This window comes from Carlito syrichta, unplaced genomic scaffold (genome assembly GCF_000164805.1).
Source record: "Carlito syrichta isolate Samal-C Ts95f unplaced genomic scaffold, Tarsius_syrichta-2.0.1 Scaffold314772, whole genome shotgun sequence".
Classification (NCBI taxonomy): Eukaryota; Metazoa; Chordata; class Mammalia; order Primates; family Tarsiidae; genus Carlito; species Carlito syrichta.
The window spans coordinates 260,539-281,012 of record NW_007258868.1 but is presented as its reverse complement, the minus strand read 5'-3'; the positions used below and the strand labels follow the sequence as shown (position 1 = coordinate 281,012).

The window sequence follows — 20,474 nt, the reverse complement described above, 5'->3', positions numbered from 1 at the left end:
AATAGTTTTAAACATTAGACATTTATTTTATTAAAAAGTTAATCTTGTGTTATTCCCCAAAATGACCAGTGTCATTAAAACGAACATTAAGGACATTTCAAGGGAGCAAAGATATCTGGCTTTGTAAATATTTTTGTAATTAAACAAATAACAAGAACATATTTGAGAAATTAAAGTAGGGTACTTCAGCAATTGTGAAGAAATAGTTAACACAAAAGATCTGGCTGCTTATTCCTTGTACATCTCTCCAAGGGAACTTAGGTCCGTTATTGAGGTTTGGTCATTTATCAGAAATACGGCCCTTGCAAGGTCATGTTAGTGATTAATCATTTTCTTATATACACTTTGAACAGAAAACTGTGCCATATTGATTCATCAGGATTGCTTTGCACAGATATCAAAACTTATGATGTACACCTGGGTTTCATTATTGGGGTCCTGAATTTCCTAAGCTATGACTGTTACACAGAAAACTGTGGCTATGTGATCAGCCCTTCAAAAAACCTCAGAACCCGAGGCTCAATCAGGCTTCTCTCTGGAAAGAGAATCTTGGTACATGTCCCAGAGGTTAATAAGCCAGAGAAAGATCAAATCCTGTTTGATCTTAGAGAAGGTTTTAGAAGTCTTTGCCTGACCTCTCTGAAGTCCCTATTTTCTTTCTGTTACTCTTGTTTTACATGTTTTGCTGCGATAACCATAAGTATAACTTGCTACTAAATCAACTACCAAGTTAGCGAACTTAAAGATCATCTTGAGTCCTCAAAACAACAACTATAGATAGCAACATCAAAAATAATTCTATACTGTTTTATAACATATAGTGATAATTTTAATAAATGAATAGTTACCTTCACTATACAAAATGCATTAATAATTCATTATAGTAAATGATATAAATAAAATATACAATAATAACTCATTATTTTAAGTACGTTAATAAATACCTACTTGGGAAACAAAGTGAAATCTTCATTCAGGGACTACACAAAGAGAATATTTTACATATTTAATTATTTGATAAGTGGATATAACTGAACAACAATCAGTCATACTAGACATCCAAATTTCTTCTACTCTAACCCTTCGCACTCAGAGATATCTCACAGATCATCTATCAGCAATTGACCACACTTCTTTACAAAACAGTGAAAAATGAATCACTTCATAATAAATAGTATAGCACTGGAACCAATTATTTTATTGTAATGATATTTGGCTTATAATGGAATTCTGGACATTGAGGAACTTATTTATGACAAAAAAATCAAAATTTTATATCTTATATTTTTCTAACGTGTGATAACGTGTGAAACAGTCACTGACATGCATTGCAGGTTCATTGATACATGTGGTACAATAGTAATTTGTTTGACGTCTTCCACCTGGTGTTTTTCTATCCGAGCAGACAATGCAGTCTCGTTTTCTTCCTCCCACATTAATAATATGTAATTTATTGTCCAGTCTGTTGTTTGAAGACGATGTGGAAGGACGCACTCGTGATTCCTGAAAACCACTTCTCAATTGATCGATCAGAAGCTTGACAAATTTCAAATGGGACATAGGTTTTTTCATTGTTTTTTAATGGAAAACTTCAAGGAAATATACATTTTTGAAAAATTTGCACTTGCTTAAGTTTGTCCTGTATAATCACCAGCAATCTCTTTATGTCCCCTGAGAGGGGACATCTGAGTAGTTTGCTAGATTTACGATGTCCTCTCAGAGGGGGCATCCAAGTCCAAAGGGCTAAACAGCCTTAAAGTGTTAAAAAGTACAACTAAGCAAGCCTGGCATGGAAAACCGTTAGCCAAGTGTATTTAAAAAGTGACAATTCAAAGACCCACAAGTTAACTGTTTCACATTAGTTTCTATCTGCTAGTAAGTAACACTTTAGGGCAAGAAGCTAACAAGAATTTACTAATATTGATTTTCAAAAAACCAACAATGCAACATTGATGAAAATATTCATCACAACGACGGAAATTATATTTATACCAAAAAAACTCAGGCTGGCAAGTGTAAATTTATAACTGGAAGCACATATATACTTCCATAATAGTTTCTTATTATATAATAAAAGCTTCCTGTTATATGTATTATTCACATCCATAACTGGCATCCATTCAAAGCCAAAATTTTTCTATTTTTTGATAAGGCATTGCCTTAACAGGCTAACTGCTCAGCCAAACTGCTTCTATGTGTTTTTCATACTCTAATATTGAATTCATCTTCCTCTATGCCAAATAAAATATCTATTGAAAGCTTAGTACTTGCACTGTTTCTTTGCTTTCTGATGAATTCTGCTCCTGTTTCATGCATCTTTTAGACTGACTGATACAAGTCGTTCAAATGTCAGTTACACAGTACAATGTAAACTAAACTATTTTAGATTCTAAAAGCTGTGAAGTGTAGAGTAATACATGATGCTCTGAATTTCTCAAATATAATAAGCAGTTGGTTGTAACTGAATTTTGTATTATTTGCATTTTTCTTGAATTTTAAAAGCATAGTAAACTCTTTTGTCCACTTTAATCTCAGTTAAATATTTGTGATATTACAATACTGTATTTCAACAAAACTCTATAGACAGTGCAGTCCAATAGAGCTTTCTGCAATGATAAAAATATTTCACATCTGTGCTGCCCAGTATGGTAGTCTCTAGATGTGGCTAACTGAGCCTTGAAATGAGGTTTTTATGACTGAGGAACTAAACTTTTTATTCAGTTTTAATTTAAATAGCTTCATATGACTAGTGGCTGCTATATTAGACAATACACCATCTACAAAATTATGAAAGACAGCCTTTACAATGTCCGTTTTCCTTGTCTTAAAAATACATAGCTTGTCAAAAAAAAAGCCACAAAACAACAACAACAAAAAAATCACTGCTGAGGGAAATAAAGATATTCACAAAAATTCTTTGCTTAGTTTTTTTTTGTTTTTGTTTTTTGAGTTGGAGTCTCACTCTGTTGCCCAGACTGGAGTGCAGTGGCCGCTCCCGGCCACCGCAGCCTCGACCTGCTGGGCTCCGGCGATTCTTCCACCTCAGCCTTCCAAGTAGCTGGAACTACAGGCGTGCGCTACCACACCCAGCTGATTTTTGATTTATTGTAGAGATGAGGTCTCGCCAAGTTCCCCAGACGGGTCTCAAACCCGTGGGCTCAGGCAAATTCACTCACCTCAGACTCCCAAAGCACGGGATTACAGGATGAGTCACTGAGCCCAGCTTCTTTGTTTAATTTTAAGTTTACTTTATAAAGTGCGGCTAGACTTCCCATAAATGTCTTAAAAATTACTGAATATCAATATTTTCTATACTTTGTGTCTTGATATAATCCATAAGGCATCCTCAGAAATAATTACAATTTTAAATTTTCACACTACAAAGACTGCTAACACTTGCAAGAAATAAAGTATTTTAATAGCTTTCATTTGATCTATAAACCATGATGTATATATATACAGCTTTAGTAAGAAAAAAAAAACCCACCATTTTAAAGGAAAATAGTCATAACTAAAGATCATTATACCCTTGTTTTAAAATTCATGTCATTTATTCATGTCTGACATACTTGAGACTTTCTGTTTTACTAAGAATAATATAAGTTTCTTGAAATGATTAAGAGGAAGGGAAGAAAATAAAACAAAACTATCAACAACCTAATGACTTCACTATAAATCTATTACACCTAAAAATCATAAAGAACAAGAAAGAACATTGTTAACACAGTAAAGGAGTAGGTACTCCATTCCTAGGTGGATAAGATTAATATTTAAAAAGTACCAAGACTGGCAAAGTGTTAATTGTCAGATAGACAAAAAATTTATTCCCCAGAAGATATTTCTGATCACCTTTGAGGAAACTAAAATGACGGTGATGAACAAGAAGAGTGGAACAAGTGAGGGTAAGCCAGTAATATCGCCTCAAAAAGATGGGCCTGAAAAATTTACATGTGTTTTCTTTTTGTAGACAATCTATCTATTTATAGTATATGAAGGCAAATGACTAGACTGTCAATTGTATATTCCAACAAGTTAATCTAATAAATTATCTCTAAGAGAACCTCTAAGTGAAACAAATTCAATTCATATCAAACATTACAGAGAAGCTGTGGAAAAAATGGACAGTTGTAAAAAACAAAGAAGTACAGCAATTTTCATTGTATCAGAGAATACTGACGTAGATTCTCCTGTGGACTGTAATTGGAATTTTACCTTGAAGTAGAAGAAAAAAAGTCTTACCTGTGATGTGCTATCAGCTGCTTTCTTGTTAACAGAAGTATCCATTGTTTTGTTTGTCTGGTTTTCTGAGAAGTAAAAAAGAAAGCCACTTTTTAAAAACGCTACAGAATGTAAAACGTTAGATTGCTTTACATTTATTCATGTTATTTTCTCCAAATATTTTTCTGTCAACGTGTCACATACGTAAATGAACCCTCTTACAGAGCACTACTAAGTTATCGAATTCCTCCCCAAGTGCTGGGTAACAGGCGTACGCCAATGTACCCTGCCAAAACACATATATGTTTTGAACAAAACACATTTATGTTTTTTAAAAAGGTGGTAAATTATTTATTAAATTTATTAAAATTTATTATGAGTGAGCATCTATTTTAGACTATGAAGTTCTTGAAAGACTAACATAAACTAATTTCAGGTTACTACTGAAGTTTTTTATACACAATGTTAAAATACATTCATTTGGATTTGAAACTCACTTTCATTTCCAAATAAAAATAAAAGGTAACTTTACATGAAAAGTAGATGAGGAAGTTTCATTTTTATTTTCAGTTCTAACATTCTCATATAGAAAATTTCTCAAGACTCAGGGCAAGATTTAGACTAAAAATTACATACATACACACTTAAAAAAATTATTAATAAATATGGGTTTTGTTATCCAGAATGATTGTCTCAGACTTAGTTGCCTCAGAGCTATGAGTTAATCATTCACAGAACTGTAATAATATCCCTTAGTCTAGATTTTCAATTACCATCTTTAGTACAGGTTTCCCCTTGATTCTTATGCAGTATTGTATGGTTTCGCTGCATTGTTTTTGCTTTCCTCAACTATAATATTTACCTTACGTAACTTCTGGAAGTAAAAAGTTATAATTCAATTTATCAATTAACAAAACTCATCAGGGTGTGAAATCAGAAACTGTAGCTTAAAATCCTTCTATCATATGAGATATATCTCTATCTTGCTATCCTTAAAAGATAGTCACTTTTGGCTGGGCTGATGCCTGTAATCCCTGCACACTGGGAGGCTGAGGTGAGAAGACTGCCTGAACCCAGGAGTTCGAGATCAGCCTGGGTGACATAGCGAGATAACATTTCTACAGAAAATCAAAAGATTAGCCGGGAGTGGTGGCATGTGCCTGTAGTCCCAGATACTCGGGAGGCTGAGGTAGAAGGCCTGAGTACAGGAGGTTTAGGCTGCAGTGAGCCATGACTGTGCCACTCCACTCCAGCCTAGACAAGAATAACACTCCAACTCAAAAAAAAAAAAAAAGATGTTCACTTTTAACCAGCACTATATTTTTACCATAGTTATAAAAGTATTTTACAGAAGTTAAACTGGCAGTATCCCTGAGTAGGTCTGGATAATTGTTGTATGAACACAAATGAAAAGTAAAAGCCTCATTCATTTAACTCTGTCCTTGAGGAAACTCAAAGGAATTTATGGTTGAAGGAGTAAGTATTGTCTAAACTCTATTTTTCGTATACTCTTGGAATAAGACACGTTTAGTGAAATCTGAGAGCATACTCTGTAAATGAATTATATGTAACTCTCCCCCAGATCTATTCTTCCTTCAAATGGCACCAGCATTTAACAAAGTCTTAGAAATATGTCTTAGTCATCTTTGAGTTCTCCATCTCTCTCTCACTTGAATTTTTATCCATAAATTACCAAGTACTTCAATTGTATCTCTTGAATAACTTTTAAATTTTTCTCATACTACCATCTCTCATCTAATTCACTACAAGAGCCTACAGCCTTTTAACGGTCTCCTCAATTCCATTCTTATCCCTACAAACCATTCTCCAAACTACAGCAAGGTTCAGAGATGTCACACTTCTCAGTTGCAAAAACCCTTTAACCATTTTTCCATCATTCTTCCATTCATTATGTCATACCTTTTTAGAGTTCCCATGTCTTCTCATATTGTCTCGCAAAAACCTGAACATCTTAACACTCATCACCTTTATAATTAGTTGCTTATTTAACGGTCACAATTCCTATTTGATTTCAAGCTTGGTGAGAATAGGGACTATTTTGTGCATTTCCCTGTATTCATAGGACAACACAGGCATTCACTATTTCATGAATGAATGAAATTATCTATAATTCGAGCCTTAAATTTACAAGCAGCCCCTAGGAAGACATTTGCTTCACTATAAACAGGAAGTGCTGACCTAAAATTCATAATAAACTAAACTATAATAAAATATATACAAATGCATTCCATCTAGTTAGATAGCATATGTTCTTACTAGGTAAATATTATACTTAAAAAGTATAGAACTTAGGACATTTTAATTAAATAATTATTTATCAAGATAGGAATGCATTAAAGTTTGCCTTCAACTTTCACATTCACCCAAAATTTGCTATATGACTTCAGCTTAGGTTTTGGGAAAGCCAAACAGCCAAATGCCTACTAGAGCGTCATTTATGACACCCTTGAAACTATGCATGATCGAAGAACATGTGTTCTTATAAAATCTCATTTTAATTAACATTATGAAAAGAACATACAAACAAGGCTTGTCATTTAGCTATTCATTTTTAAATGTAGATAAACATTCTAAATGGAACCTGAAATGAAGATCTTCTTGATATAATTTATATATTAAAAAATATATAGCCTGGCTCAGTGGCTCAGCCTGTAATCCCGCGCCTTTGGGAGGCTGAGGTGAGTGGGTTGCCTGAGCCCGTGGGTTCGAGACCCGCCTGGGCAGCGAGACCTCATCTCTACAATAAATCAAAAAATCAGCCGGGCGTGGTAGTGCATGCCTGTAATTCCGGCTACTTGGAAGGCTGAGGCAGAAGGATCACCGGAGCCCAGCATGTCGAGGCTGCGGTGGCCGGGAGTGGCCACTGCACTCCAGTCAGGGTGACAGAGCGAGACTCCAACTCAAAAATATATATATATATATATATATATATAAATGTGTTACATAAATATACATGTTAAAATATAAAAGTTTATGTTTAAGTATAAATATATATTATCTCAATAGAATGTTGTACTAATAAATGATTATGAAAACTATTAATTTTATATACAAAAAAGAATAGTAAAATGAAACAGACTGATACTTATTACTAATAGAGTGAATCAAATAGATAATTTCATGAATATACCCTCTGTGTGATGTCACATGTTCACAGAAATTTTAAGAGAACAGAATAATTTAACAATTAAATTATACCTCTGACATTTGTGCTAAAATTAAAATATTATTTTAAGCTTTTATTTCTTTTCAGGTCATGATTTTTCAGGAAAAGGATATACCTCATGATTGTGAATTAAAACTATGTCAACTTTGCCTCAAATCTTCAAAAAAAGAGGGAAAAACCACCAAATTACATAAAACAATGTCCATCACTACATCATCTGTCATATTAAAAAATACTAAGAATTAAAATAAAAAGAAATTACAGAAAAATGAAGTATCACCCAAAAATCTTGCTTGCCCATTGACCTCAGTTAAAAGTATCTCTTTCAATGTTGCAAACATGAAAGTGTCCAAGGAATAATGCAGCAGATGCTATGAAACATTGTCCCTGCACTATGCAAACATTTACATGTAAACACTATAAATAATAATTGCATTTTCATATAAAATGTTAAGTTTATTTTTATTTCCAAGATTTTCATTATATGAGGGTGATATTGAGCCTCAGTCCAATATTAATTATGATCTGCGACTCATTTGTTTTCTTGACAACTCTGTAAAATACCATCACTATTTTACATGAGAAAACACACTTAGGGAGTAAGTATGCTACTATACGACAAAAAACAAGACTTTTATATCTCATTTATAAAAGTAATTTTGTACTTTAAAATCTGTTTCATATATTTCATGGTCACTTATTACATCAATAAGAAAGATTCTGTACCAATTTCACTATATATATGGCATCTACCCATTCTTGCTGGTTTTTCTAAAAGTCTAAGGATAAATGTGAAGTCAGAAATGAAGAATAAGCAAGTTCAAGAATATATACCAACCATATGCTTCCTAGGAAACAGGGAAGACACAGAGTTTGGCAGATTTTATATACAGATACATTCAGGCTCCCCTTTTTGCAATATTTCTATGTAAAATTTAAAAATCATATAATATGTCATATAGGAAAACACAGAAAAGAGAAAACAAGAAGGAATCAAACATTTTGTTAAAAATGAGAGTGAACCTATTTATATGTTGTTCAAATTTGGAAGCTGTGAGTGATGAATGTACAAAGAATTTTCCCAAAAGGGTATGTGCTTTTTATTTTTCTCTTATAAGAATACATTATGTAAATTAGATACCTTAAAATACATTTGTTTTATTCAGATATTCTTGGCAAATGTATCAAAAATGTAACTCATAATGCTTGCTACAAAGCCAAAATTAACAATTCACCAAAATTAGGAAGATTACTAAAGATAAAATACAAATGCTAAGCCCTCCTACAAAATAAAGTTCCACTCAAACCCATTTTAACAATATCATTTCTCTTAGGTATCTACAAAAATTACTAAAAATAATCTCAAAGAAATTCTATTTACTCTTTTTTCCAATAATGCTAGACACATCAAAAATAAAAGTTCAATCATCTACAGGCCATTAATATGCTTGCATTTCTACTATTAAACTTACATGGTGACTTACCAATTCTTGGGGTGGTTGCGCTGTTCTGCTCTGCAGGAGATGAAGTACTAAAAGCAGAAATTGGAATTTTCATCTGTATAGGACCTCGATTATTTGATGGATTATAGAGTCCTGATGGGCCTACTGTTGGTAAAGAAGTCCTTGTGGCTTGCACAATAGAATGTGCAGTTGGAACAGCCTGTACAGCAAGTGTTGTTCCTAATGGTGCAGCACTGGCAGGAGGGTTCCTTTGAATACTAGGACTGGGCACAGAAGGAACATTGTTCGGTTTAGTGGGATTTGGCAAAGATGGCAAGGATACTGGATTTTTGGTAAGACCACTCACTGTAGGTGGGCTTTGCACAGAAATGAATTCAACATTGCCAGATGGTTGATTGGTCACCAAAGTCCCTGGATGGCTCTGTAGAAGCTGTGGCTGAGAAGATACTGCAACAGGTACATGCAAAATCACAGGCAGAGGTTGTAAGGAGATTGTAGGCTGGGGATTTCCACTAGGCACCTGAGTAGTAGCAACTACTGTAGCTGTGTTGGGTGCAGGAAGAACTGATGCTGCTGTCAGGGAACCCGAAGTCACTGGAGTCTGCAATTTAGGTTGACTACTGACAACTGCTGGAGGAGTGACAAGATTGGTTGAAGATACTATAGAAAGAAAAGAAAAGTCTCAGTTTAAATAACTATCTTATTTATCAGCTAAGATAACATGACATATACAAATTCAATACACTGCATTAGGTTCAGTAAAGTGTTTCATAATGAAAATTTTTCCAGATTTAAATTCTGAAAATTCTTAGAATTAAATTTTAGAAGAATTTATGCATGTCATGAAAACAGAACATGACTTACAATTAATATGGAGGATTCATCTGCTACCGAGTAACAAAACAGTCTCTGAAAATTACTATAATCACTTTAGAGTAAATAACTAGAAAAGCAACTAAAAAACATTGAAACTAAAAACATTATAAATGCTTTACATACCAGCAATATATAAACTCAAATAGTATATCGAGAAAGAGTTATGATCATTAATAAATAATAGGTAAACTTAATCATCATATTTTATCATTTGGACCATGTGAAACCTGTATCTGTGATTAACTTACATCGAATTCACAGGGAGGAGAACTACTGAGGGGAGGCTCCCTCTACTGATACTGTACTGACATTGTATGACATAAAAAAATAGCACTAAGTGAAGATGGGAGATGAATCGGAAATGAGGGAGCATACACGAATAGCTACAGAAAATTAAAATGCTGGTCATTAGAGCTTCATAATAATTTTGATTCAATTACTTGTGTTTATTCTCATTGCAACAGATGTGAAATATATGACCAAATTGTTTTCTCATTGACTTTCCAAAATCTTTCCAAAATCACAGGCACACTAGAACTTTAGGGAAAAATGTGTATCTGCCAATGAGAGCACGACAGCTTCCTAAATCCTTAAAGACTTTTCTGAGAAGTGAAAATAAAATTAATGAGTATGATTTTTAAAAAATATTTATTGGCCAGGCGCAGTGGCTCAAGCACTTTGGGAGGCTGAGGTGAGGGGATTGCTTGAGCCCATGGGTTCGAGAATAGCCTGGGCAACTTGGCAATACCTTATTTCTACATTAAATCAAAAAATTAGCCAGGCGTGGTAGTACACGCCTGTAGTTCCGGCTACTTGGAAGGCTGAGGCAGGGTTGCCTGAGCCCAGCAGGTCAACGCTGGGGTGGCTGTGAGCATGCCACCGCTCTCTAGCCTGGGCGACATAGTGAGACTCCAACTCAAAAAAAAAAAAGAAAAAAGAAAAAAGAAACATTATTAATGTGTCACATTTGGAGACGTGCATAAGTTAGTGAACATTTTTCAAATGATTTATTATTTTGTTATAAAAGATCCATCCAAGTGTAATATAGATTAATGGATTTTAATGGAAGATTTAGAAAAGTTCTTTAGTATAGTTTCAAATTCCACTTTGCAACCAGCCTTAAGGAAACTAGTACTTGACAGTCGAAGAGTAATATTCACAATTATCTTATAAGGGCTGTAGCCCTTTTCCTTCCATGTATTTGTATAAAACTGGATTTCCTTCATATACTTTAGCCAAATCAACACATTGAAACAGACCAAAAGTAGATGTAGATATAACTATCTAGCTACCTTTAGCTATCTTAACGTCTTGAGCAAAATATAGAGATCTGTAAAAATGTAAGACAGACTCTTTCCACTGATATTCTTAAGCTTGGAAAATACAGTTAGTTTTCATTTTTAAAATGTTCTTTCTGTTAGATATTATGGATCACTTTTAAAATAATAAAAAAAATTTTTTAATTTGTTTTAATTTCTACTTCATTTAAATTGATAATAAATAATGATTGACATAATTCACAAAAATAAAAGCTCTGGGTTTCTTAATAATTTTTTAATATTGTAAAGAGATCTGGAGACCAGAAAGTTGAGAAGTAGTACAATAGGGATTTGAGTATATATACTGTATTTTCAGGTATATTTATCTGTGATACTAAATAGTACTTAAGAAACAGAGTAAGTTTCAATATGTTGCCCAGGCTGAATGTGAACTCCTGGGCTCAAGTGATCCTTCCACCTTAGCCTCCCATGCAGCTGGGACTATAGGCACACACCACCGCACTCAGTTCGATCCTAAATTTTTAATAAAATTCTGTACTTAAGTTAATATATTCAGTTTTAAAATCCATTTCAACCTCAAAAGAATGTAAGAAAAGAGAACCAAAGCCTTTAATTCCTAAGAAATGTATTTCGGTGTTAAAAAGTTACCTGTATTCACAGGAGTTTGAAAGGATGGTGGTGCACTCTCGCTTACATTTCTTTTGGACTCCAGCATCTGTCTCACTGTGCCTGCATTTCTATGAAATATATACATACAAATAGTCAATGGATATGCCACTCTGGGGACACCAACTGACATACAGAATAAGCAGTGGCGCATAGGGAAAAAGGGGTGGCTAGACTTGGGTTTTATAAAGCTAAATCACAAGCAAATAAACTGAGGCATGGTTGGCACAGACTTCTAAATGCTGGGGTCTACGGCATTAGGGAAGAGTCTTATTCTTGTATTCTAATATCATCAATACTTAGACTGAAGACCAAACATAAGTTCTAACACATATAGACATTAATCTTTCTAACCCCTAACAGAGTCATTTCTCAATTACTTGAGAGAATACTATTTATGACAAGTAGTTAAAGAAACAGTGACCAAAGAAAGTCTTATAATAAATTAGCAAAAGTATTATCCATAAATGAACAATATAACAAAGCAGAAAAAGGAAACATACTAATCAAGTATACCAAGCACTTATCTCTACATAAATGCATATGATTACATTCCAAGATTCCTCTACCAAATATAGAAAATCAGAACCTTGTTCTGTTATTTAAAAACTAGACAGATTATTTATAATTCTCACCTATAGGGCATATTATTATTGCTGCTGACATCATTTATAGATTTTCCTGGTGATACAGGTGGGTTTGGTGGATTCTAGGAGAAAAAAATATCAAAGTAAAAATGAAACCCAACACACAAAGAACCTTTTAAAAAAAGACCTTTAAATGCATTATTAATATATGATCTGTTACTTCTATAATATAGTGGAAAACACTAGTTGAGACAAGAACTTGAATCTTGGCATAGCCACTTGTTAATTGTATCTTAAGCAAATCATGTACTCTGCTGAAGACAACTGCCTATCATTTGAAAGATGAATATAATAATTTCTGTATCTCAGTGTTCTTGTGAAGATTAAATAAACAAACATTGTGAAAATAAGTTACATGCTGTAAGGATTTAATCAATATTAACACATAAATCTAAAGAATAACTAAACTCACTCAATAAATAGATAGAGCAGGCAGCATATTAGCATCAGAAATTTAACAAACAGGGTAAATAGTATCCAAAGTCACAAAATTATTTTTAACTTGTTTTTGAAAAATACTACCTGCCACTGTGTGACTTTTAATAATTTCATAAACAGATGTCACAATTTTAAGTTTATTTCAGTAGTAATTTATTTCAGCCTTTTCTCCCCAAACTATGAAATACAGAAATGGAATTCTAACATCTACATATTAATTACTGTTAATATAGACCTCCATCATTAATAACACTATCATTTATTTCTTAAAAATAAGAAGAATAAATAACTCAAGGTTAAGTCAAATGTAAGAATCACACATATTAATTCAAATGGGCTAAGTACTTAGAATTACATCAAGAAGATGCCACTAATCAGTCTTCTCAACAACAAATACATATTGCTACTTTTTAGATGATAGAAGACTAATTTTAACTTTCCAGTACAGTGTTGTTATTAAATACGTGGGCAGAGGTACAAAAGATAGAATTAAAATAATCTGTTATAAAGGCACTAAAAATCTGGCTGTCAAGACAACTCATGTGAAACAAATAGAAAAGCAAGTTAAAAGAACGCTGTCATGCCAATGTAAGGAGTTTAAGGAAAAACTTTGAGGGGAAAGAAATGCATCTTTAAGTACATTACTGAGTAATTATTATACTCAAAATGGTTAAGATAAAAAAAAAATTCCAGCAGAAAAGCAAAAGAGAGTAAAAGCTCAGAAAATCAAGAAAACAACTGGTTAGAACATGGAAATAAGTCATTTGATACAGGATTTTTTTTTTTTGAGTCTCACTCCATCGCCCAGGCTGGAGTGCAGTGGCGCGATCGCGGCCACCCCAGCATCGACCTGCTGGGCTCAGGCGATCCTTCTGCCTCAGCCTTTCAAGTAGCTGGAATTATAGGCACATGCTACTGCATCTGGCTAATTTTTTAATTTATTGTAGAGAAGAGGTCTCACCAAGTTGCCCAGGCTATTCTCAAACCCATGGGTTCAGGCAATCCCCTCACCTGGGCCTCCCAAAGTGCTGGGATTATAGGCTTGAGCCACCGCGCTGGAACTGATACAGAATTTTTTAAATTGTGGTGTGGTGAGATCAGCAACATGGCAGAACCCAGGAAGGCCCAACCCTGCTTCTCCTACAGAGGCAATGACTTAACAATGTAAGAACCATATTGTGCTTGAGTGAATGCCAGAAACTAGTTGAGAAACTCATTAAGAATTCCAGAAACCAGTATCCCAGGTGAGCTCAATGTCAAAAAGAGGCACACTGAACAGTTAGGTAAGTGTATTGCACTTGTCCATCTACCCCATCAACCTCCCATACAATCTCCATCAGAAAGGAGAGGAGTGAAGTGCCCATGAAACTAAATTTTGTCTTGACCAATGTGGAGATCTGACTTGGGCACAAATTGTGTATGGCACTTTGGATGCCTCAGGGCCTCAGAGGTAGAAGGCACAATCCTCAGCTTGCTATGGCATCAGAGAAATTACAGTAACACAGAGAGACAGCGGGGTTAGCACAAATATAATAGCTTTCTAAACTTCCAGAGACTGCAATACTGAACACAGGCACCAGGCAAAGCTCCACAGAAGCTCTTCATATGGGAGATAACAAGCAAAAGCCCAGAGAAGACATATTTTCAAATAAAAGTTTTAGAGGTCCAGAGACTCTAACCAGGCTGATTAGTGAAAGCCTTCCTATGTACAAAAACATTCCATAAAGACTGGGAGTAGTGGCTGTTTTTTTCAAATGCTAAAATTTCAACAAAGCATACAAAGAAACAGGGAAATATGGCCCAAAGAAATAAAATACATCTTTAAAAACCAACCCTAAATAAATAGAGATTTATAAATTATCCACCAAATAATTCAAAATAACTGTCACGGAGCTAAAAGAGAGCACAGACAGAAAACTAAGCAAAATCACAACAATGATGCATGAACAACAGAGAGTATCAACAAAGAGAAACTATAAAGGAAAATCAAATTAAAATTCTAAAGCTGAAGAATACAACTGAAATGAAAATTTCTCTGTAGTGTATCAGGAGCAGATAAAATCAAATAGAAGAGCAAATCAGTAATTTTGAAGACAGGTCATTTGAAATTATCAAAACAGAGGAGCAAAAAAAAAAACACCAAAGAACAAAAGTGAAAGTCTAAAGAACTTATGAAACACCAACAGGCCGACCAATATATACCTAAGAAAGGACAGTGAGAAAGGGGGCGGGGGGCCCATTAAATAATTACTGAAAATTTCCCAAATTGGAAGAAAATGGAGATACAAATTTAAGACATCCAAAGACTTCCAACTGTCATTAGCCCAAAAACAGCTACACTGAGATACATTATAATCAAGCTGTTAGAGTCAAGGTAATAATCTTGACCGCAGCAAGAGAAATGTTACTTTTAACAAGGGAAACAAGGGAGCTCCCATAAGATTACAAGCAGAAGCCAGGCTCTGTGGCTCAGCCTGTAATCCCACGCTTTGGGAGGTTGAGGTGAGTGGATTGCCTGAGCCTACAAGGTTCAAGACCCGCCTGGGCAACTTGGCAAGACCTCAACTCTACACTAAATCAAAAAATTAGCCGGGCATGGTAGCACGCGCCTATAGTTCCAGGTACTTGGAAGGCTGAGGTGGAAGGATTGCCAGAACCCAGCAGGTCCAGGGTGTGGTGGCCGGGAGAGTGCCGTGGTCAGGAGCGTGCCACTGCACTCCAGTCTGGGCAACAAAGTGAGACGCTAATTCAAAAAAAAAAGATTGCAAGCAGATTTTTCAGCAGAAATCTTGTTGGCCTGCAGAAGTAGGATGATATATTCTAAGAGCTGAATGAAAGAACTGCCAATCGAGAATACTATAACACTGTCTTCAAAAATGAAGGAGAAATTAAGACTTTTCCAGATGAACAAAAGTCAAAGGAGTTCTTCACCACTAGACCAATCCTAAAGAAGTCCTCCAAGTGGAAATGAAACAATGCTACACAACACCATGAAAGCATACAAAAATATAAACCTCTCTAGAAAAGGTGAAGACAGAGACAAACACAGGATCCTGTATTCTTGTTATACTGGTGCATTAATCACTTTCAATCCTAGTATAGACTTCTTAAAATAAAAGCATTAAAAGAAAGCTCTAAAAATATGTTTATGGATACATAATATAAAAAGATGTGACAAGTGACATGGATAACATCAAGTTGTGGTGAGGGATATATACAAGACTAAAGATCTTATATGTGATTCAAGTCAAGTTGTTAGCAGTTTAAAAATGATAGTTATAAATTTAGGATGTTTTATGTAATCCTCATGATGACCACAGAGAAAATATCTACAGAAAATATACAAAAGGAATTGTGAAAGAAGTCAAAGCATGCTACTACAAAAAAATCAATTAAACACAAAGGAATAAAGAAACAAAATAGCTGTAAGTCATAGAGAAAAAAACCAAAATGGCCAAAAAAAGTCCTCTCTAATCAACAACTGCTTTAAATGCAAATGGATAAAACTCTCCAATCAAAAAAAAAAAATACATTGGTTTAATGTATTGAGAAACAAGATCCAACTATATGCTTTCTACAAAGACTCACTTTAGATCTAAAGACACACATAGAATGAAAGTGAAAGGATGGAAGAAAATATTCCATATAACTGGAATGAAAAAGAGTAAGAGTGGCTATGCTTATAAGACAAAATACAGTTTAGGTCAAAAATTGTCAAAAGAAACAATGTAAAGCTGGGCTTGGTGGCTCAGCCTGTAATCCCACGCCTTTGGGAGACTGAGGTGAGTGGATTGCCTGAGTCCGCGGGTTTGAGACCCGCCTGGGCAACTTGGTGAGACCTCATCTCTACAATAAATCAAAAATCAGCCGGGCGTGGTAGCGCACGCTTGTAATTCCGGCTACTCGGAGAAGGCTAAGGTGGAAGGATCACTGGAGCCCAGCAGGTCGAGGCTGCGGTGGCCGGGAGCAAGCCACTGCACTACAGTCTGGGTGACGGAGTGAAACTCCAACTCAAAAAAAAAAAAAAAAGAAATAATGTAAAACATTATATAATGATAAAAGGGTCAATTCATCAGCTATAACAATTATAAATATACATATATATACCTACATCAGAGCTCATATTTTGAAACAAACATTGAAAGAAGTGAAGGGAGAAACAGACAACAACACAATATTAAGATATGTCAATACCACACTTTCAATAATGGATAGCACCACCAGAAAAAAAAAAATCAAGGAGAAAACAGGGAACTTGAAGAACACTCTACACTACTTGAACCTAACACTCATACAGGCTACTCTATCAAACAACAGCAGAATAAATATTCTTCTCAAGTGCACAAGAAACATTCTCATAGATCATGTGTCACAACACAAGTTTTCACAAAATATCTTTTCTGATCCAACAACTGACCTTCCATATGATCCAGCAATATCTCTCCCTGGGAATATACCTGAAGGAACATAAATCGTTCTGCCAAAAAGACACCTGCACACATGTTTATAATGGAATGAAACTTGAAATCAATAGCAGAAGGAAAATAGGATAAGTCACAAATATGTGAAAATTAAACAACACAGTTTTAAAAAACAAAAACTTAAACAATGGGTCAAAGAAGAAATCACAAGGGACATTACAAAATACCTTGAGACAAATGAAAATGAAAACACACAAACTAAAACATAGCAAAGGCAATGGTTAAAGAGAAGTTTATAGTAGAAAACATTTACTGTACAAAAACAAAGATCTCAATTTAATAACCTAACTTTACACCTCAAAAAACTATGAAGAATGAACTAGACCCAATATTACCAGGAGGGAAAAAAAATGAAGATTAGAGCAGAAATAAATGAAATATAGAATAAAGCAATAGAAAAAAAATGAACAAAACTAAGCACTGTTTTTTTTAAAGAAAGATCAACAAAACTGATAAACCCTAAGCTAGACTACAATGAGAGATGACTCAAATAATGAAAATAAGAAGTGAAAGAAAAGACATTAGAACTGATGCCACATGACTGGAAGGATTATAAAAGATTATAGTGAACAATAAGATGTCAGTAAATTGGATTACCTCAAAGAAACAGTTAAGTTTCTAAAAACATACAACATGCTAAGACTTAATGGAGAAAAAAAAAATCTATAACTAGCAAGGAAATTTAATCAGTAATAAAAACCTCCTGACAAACAAAAGCCCAGGACCAGATGGCTTCACTGGAAAATTCTACAAAACATTAAAAAAAAAATAACACTGGACAGAAGGAGTGAATCATTCTATAATGCCACCATATTTTGAGGCTGAAGCAGGAGAATTACTTGAGTCCAGGAGTTTGAGACCAGTCTGGGAAACAGAGATAAACCTCATCTATAACAACAACAACAAAAAAAATCAAAAACATTAGCCAGGATGTTGGTACACACCTGTAGACCCAGCTACTTAGGAGGTTGAGGCAGAAGGATTGCCTGAGTCCAGGGGGTCAAGCCTGGGAGAAAGACTGAGAGTCACACCACAAAAAAAAAAAAAAAAAAAAAGACTTGGAAATGAAAATACGGAAATTCATATGAAAAAAAAAAGAGCACGAATAGCTAAAACAGTCCTTAGCAAAAGGAACAAAGCAAGAGGTATCACATTTCCAGACCTTAAACTTTACTACAAGGCTACAGTAACCAAAACAGCCTGGGACTGGTACAAAAACAGGCACACAGACCAGTGACACAGGACACAGATTATGGAAGCAAAATCTCAATCTCTCAACCAACTCATCTTCAACAAAGCCACCAATAACAACCCCTGGGGAAAAGAAACCATATTTAGCAACTGGTGCTGGGAACACTGACTGACCACATGCAGAAGAATGAAATTGGATTTCTACTTATTGACATATACAAAAATCAACTCTCAATGGATCAAGGGCCTAAACACAACCTCAGACTATAAGAATCCTAGAAGAAAACGTAGGAAACATTCTTATGCACATTGGCGTAGGCAACCAATTACTGATCAAATCCCCAAAAGTGAATGGCACAAAACCTAAGATAGACAAGTGAAATCTCATCAAACCGAAAAGCATTTGCACAGCAAAAGAAACCATCAAGAGAGTGGGAAGACAACCCACAAAACGGGGAGAAAAAAAAATTTGCTCATTATGTACTTGACAAAGGCCTAACATTCAGTGCTAACTCAAACGAGCTAGAAGGAAAAAAAACAAACAACCCTATTAACAAGTGGGCAAAGGACATGAATAGACACTTTTCAAAAGGAGAGATACAAGCAGCCAACAGACACATGAAGAAATGCTTACTCTCACTAACCATCAGAGTAATGCAAATCAAAAACACAATGAGATATCAGCTAACTTGAGTAAGGACAGTCATCATTAATAATTAAAAAAACAAAACAAAACATGCTAGCAAAGGTGCAGAGAAAAAGGAATGCTTCTACACTGCTGGAGGGGGTGGAAGTGTATGCTAGTTCAACCTCTATGGAAAGCAGTGTGGCAATTCCTATAAGAAGAAGCTGACCTTCCATATGATCCAGCAGTATCTCCCCTGGGAATATTTCCAGAGGAACATAAATCGTTCTACCAAAGAGACACCTGCACATGCACGTTTATAGCTGAACTATTCACATAATAGTAAAAACATGGAACTGACCCTACTGCTCATCTAAAGTGGACTGGATTTATTAAAATGTGGTACATATACACGATGGAGTATTATATAGCCATAAAGAACAAAATCATGAATTTCACAGCAAATTGGATAGAACTGAAGACCATCATACTTAGTGATCTATCACAGAAACCCAGAACAGAATACCACCATGTTCTCACTCATAAGTGGGAACTGAACTTTAATCACATTGGCACAAAGGAGGGATTGGCAGTCACTGGACACTACGGGATGGAAGGGGGTTGAAATGTAACAACGTAAAGCGTACTTGGGTCCTAATCCAGGGGAAGCGAGGACCAGTTGGAGGCCCAAACTTCACCTGCATCAGCCTAGCTAACCCTGACTTGTACTCCACATCTCTAAAACAAAAGGAAATAAAATAAAAATGAATACCACTTCTCCTCAAACTTTTCCAAGAAGAGGGAATACTTTCAAACTCAATTTATTAGGCAATCAATACCAAAGTCAGACAAAGACACTTAAAACAAACAAACAAAAAACACTACAGACCAATATCCTTGATCAATATTGATGTAAAAATCCTCAGGAAAATATAAGCAAACCAAAATCAATGGCACATTAAAAAGATTATACAACATGACCAAGTAGTAGGTTTATCCATGTTATACAAGGATGAATCAACATATGAAAATCAAGCAATGTAACATAAGACATTAACAGAATGAAGGACAAAAACCACATGATCATCTCAATTGATGCAGAAAAATAATTTGAAAAAATTCAATATCCTTTCATAATAAAAACATTAGTCAAATAAGAAATGGAAGGAAACTACTTCAACTTAATAAAGGCCATATATGAAAAACCCATAATTAACATCAAACTCACTGGTGAAAAACTGAAAGTTTTTCTTCTAAGACCATAAACAAAAAGCAAGCATGTCCATCCCTGCCACTTCTATTCATAGTACTGAAAGTTCTAGCCAGAATAATTAGGCAAGAAAAAGAAATAAAGACATCTAAATCATAAAGGAAGAATACAATTATCTTTGTTTGCAGATGA

The 20,474-nt window shown here is 34.7% G+C and overlaps 1 protein-coding gene across 1 annotated transcript in view; it reads right to left on the bottom strand.

Annotated features, from left to right (window-relative positions):
- The window catches only part of ATF7IP (activating transcription factor 7 interacting protein), a 106,043-nt gene that overhangs the window by 19,449 nt on the left and 66,120 nt on the right, over window positions 1-20,474 (bottom strand). The window contains exons 7-10 of the mRNA XM_021719504.1: window positions 12,326-12,399; window positions 11,673-11,761; window positions 8,890-9,528; window positions 4,240-4,304 (exon numbers count right to left, since the gene is read on the bottom strand). Coding sequence (XP_021575179.1) covers window positions 4,240-4,304; window positions 8,890-9,528; window positions 11,673-11,761; window positions 12,326-12,399 — 867 coding nt within the window. The remainder of the gene's footprint in view (window positions 1-4,239; window positions 4,305-8,889; window positions 9,529-11,672; window positions 11,762-12,325; window positions 12,400-20,474) is intronic.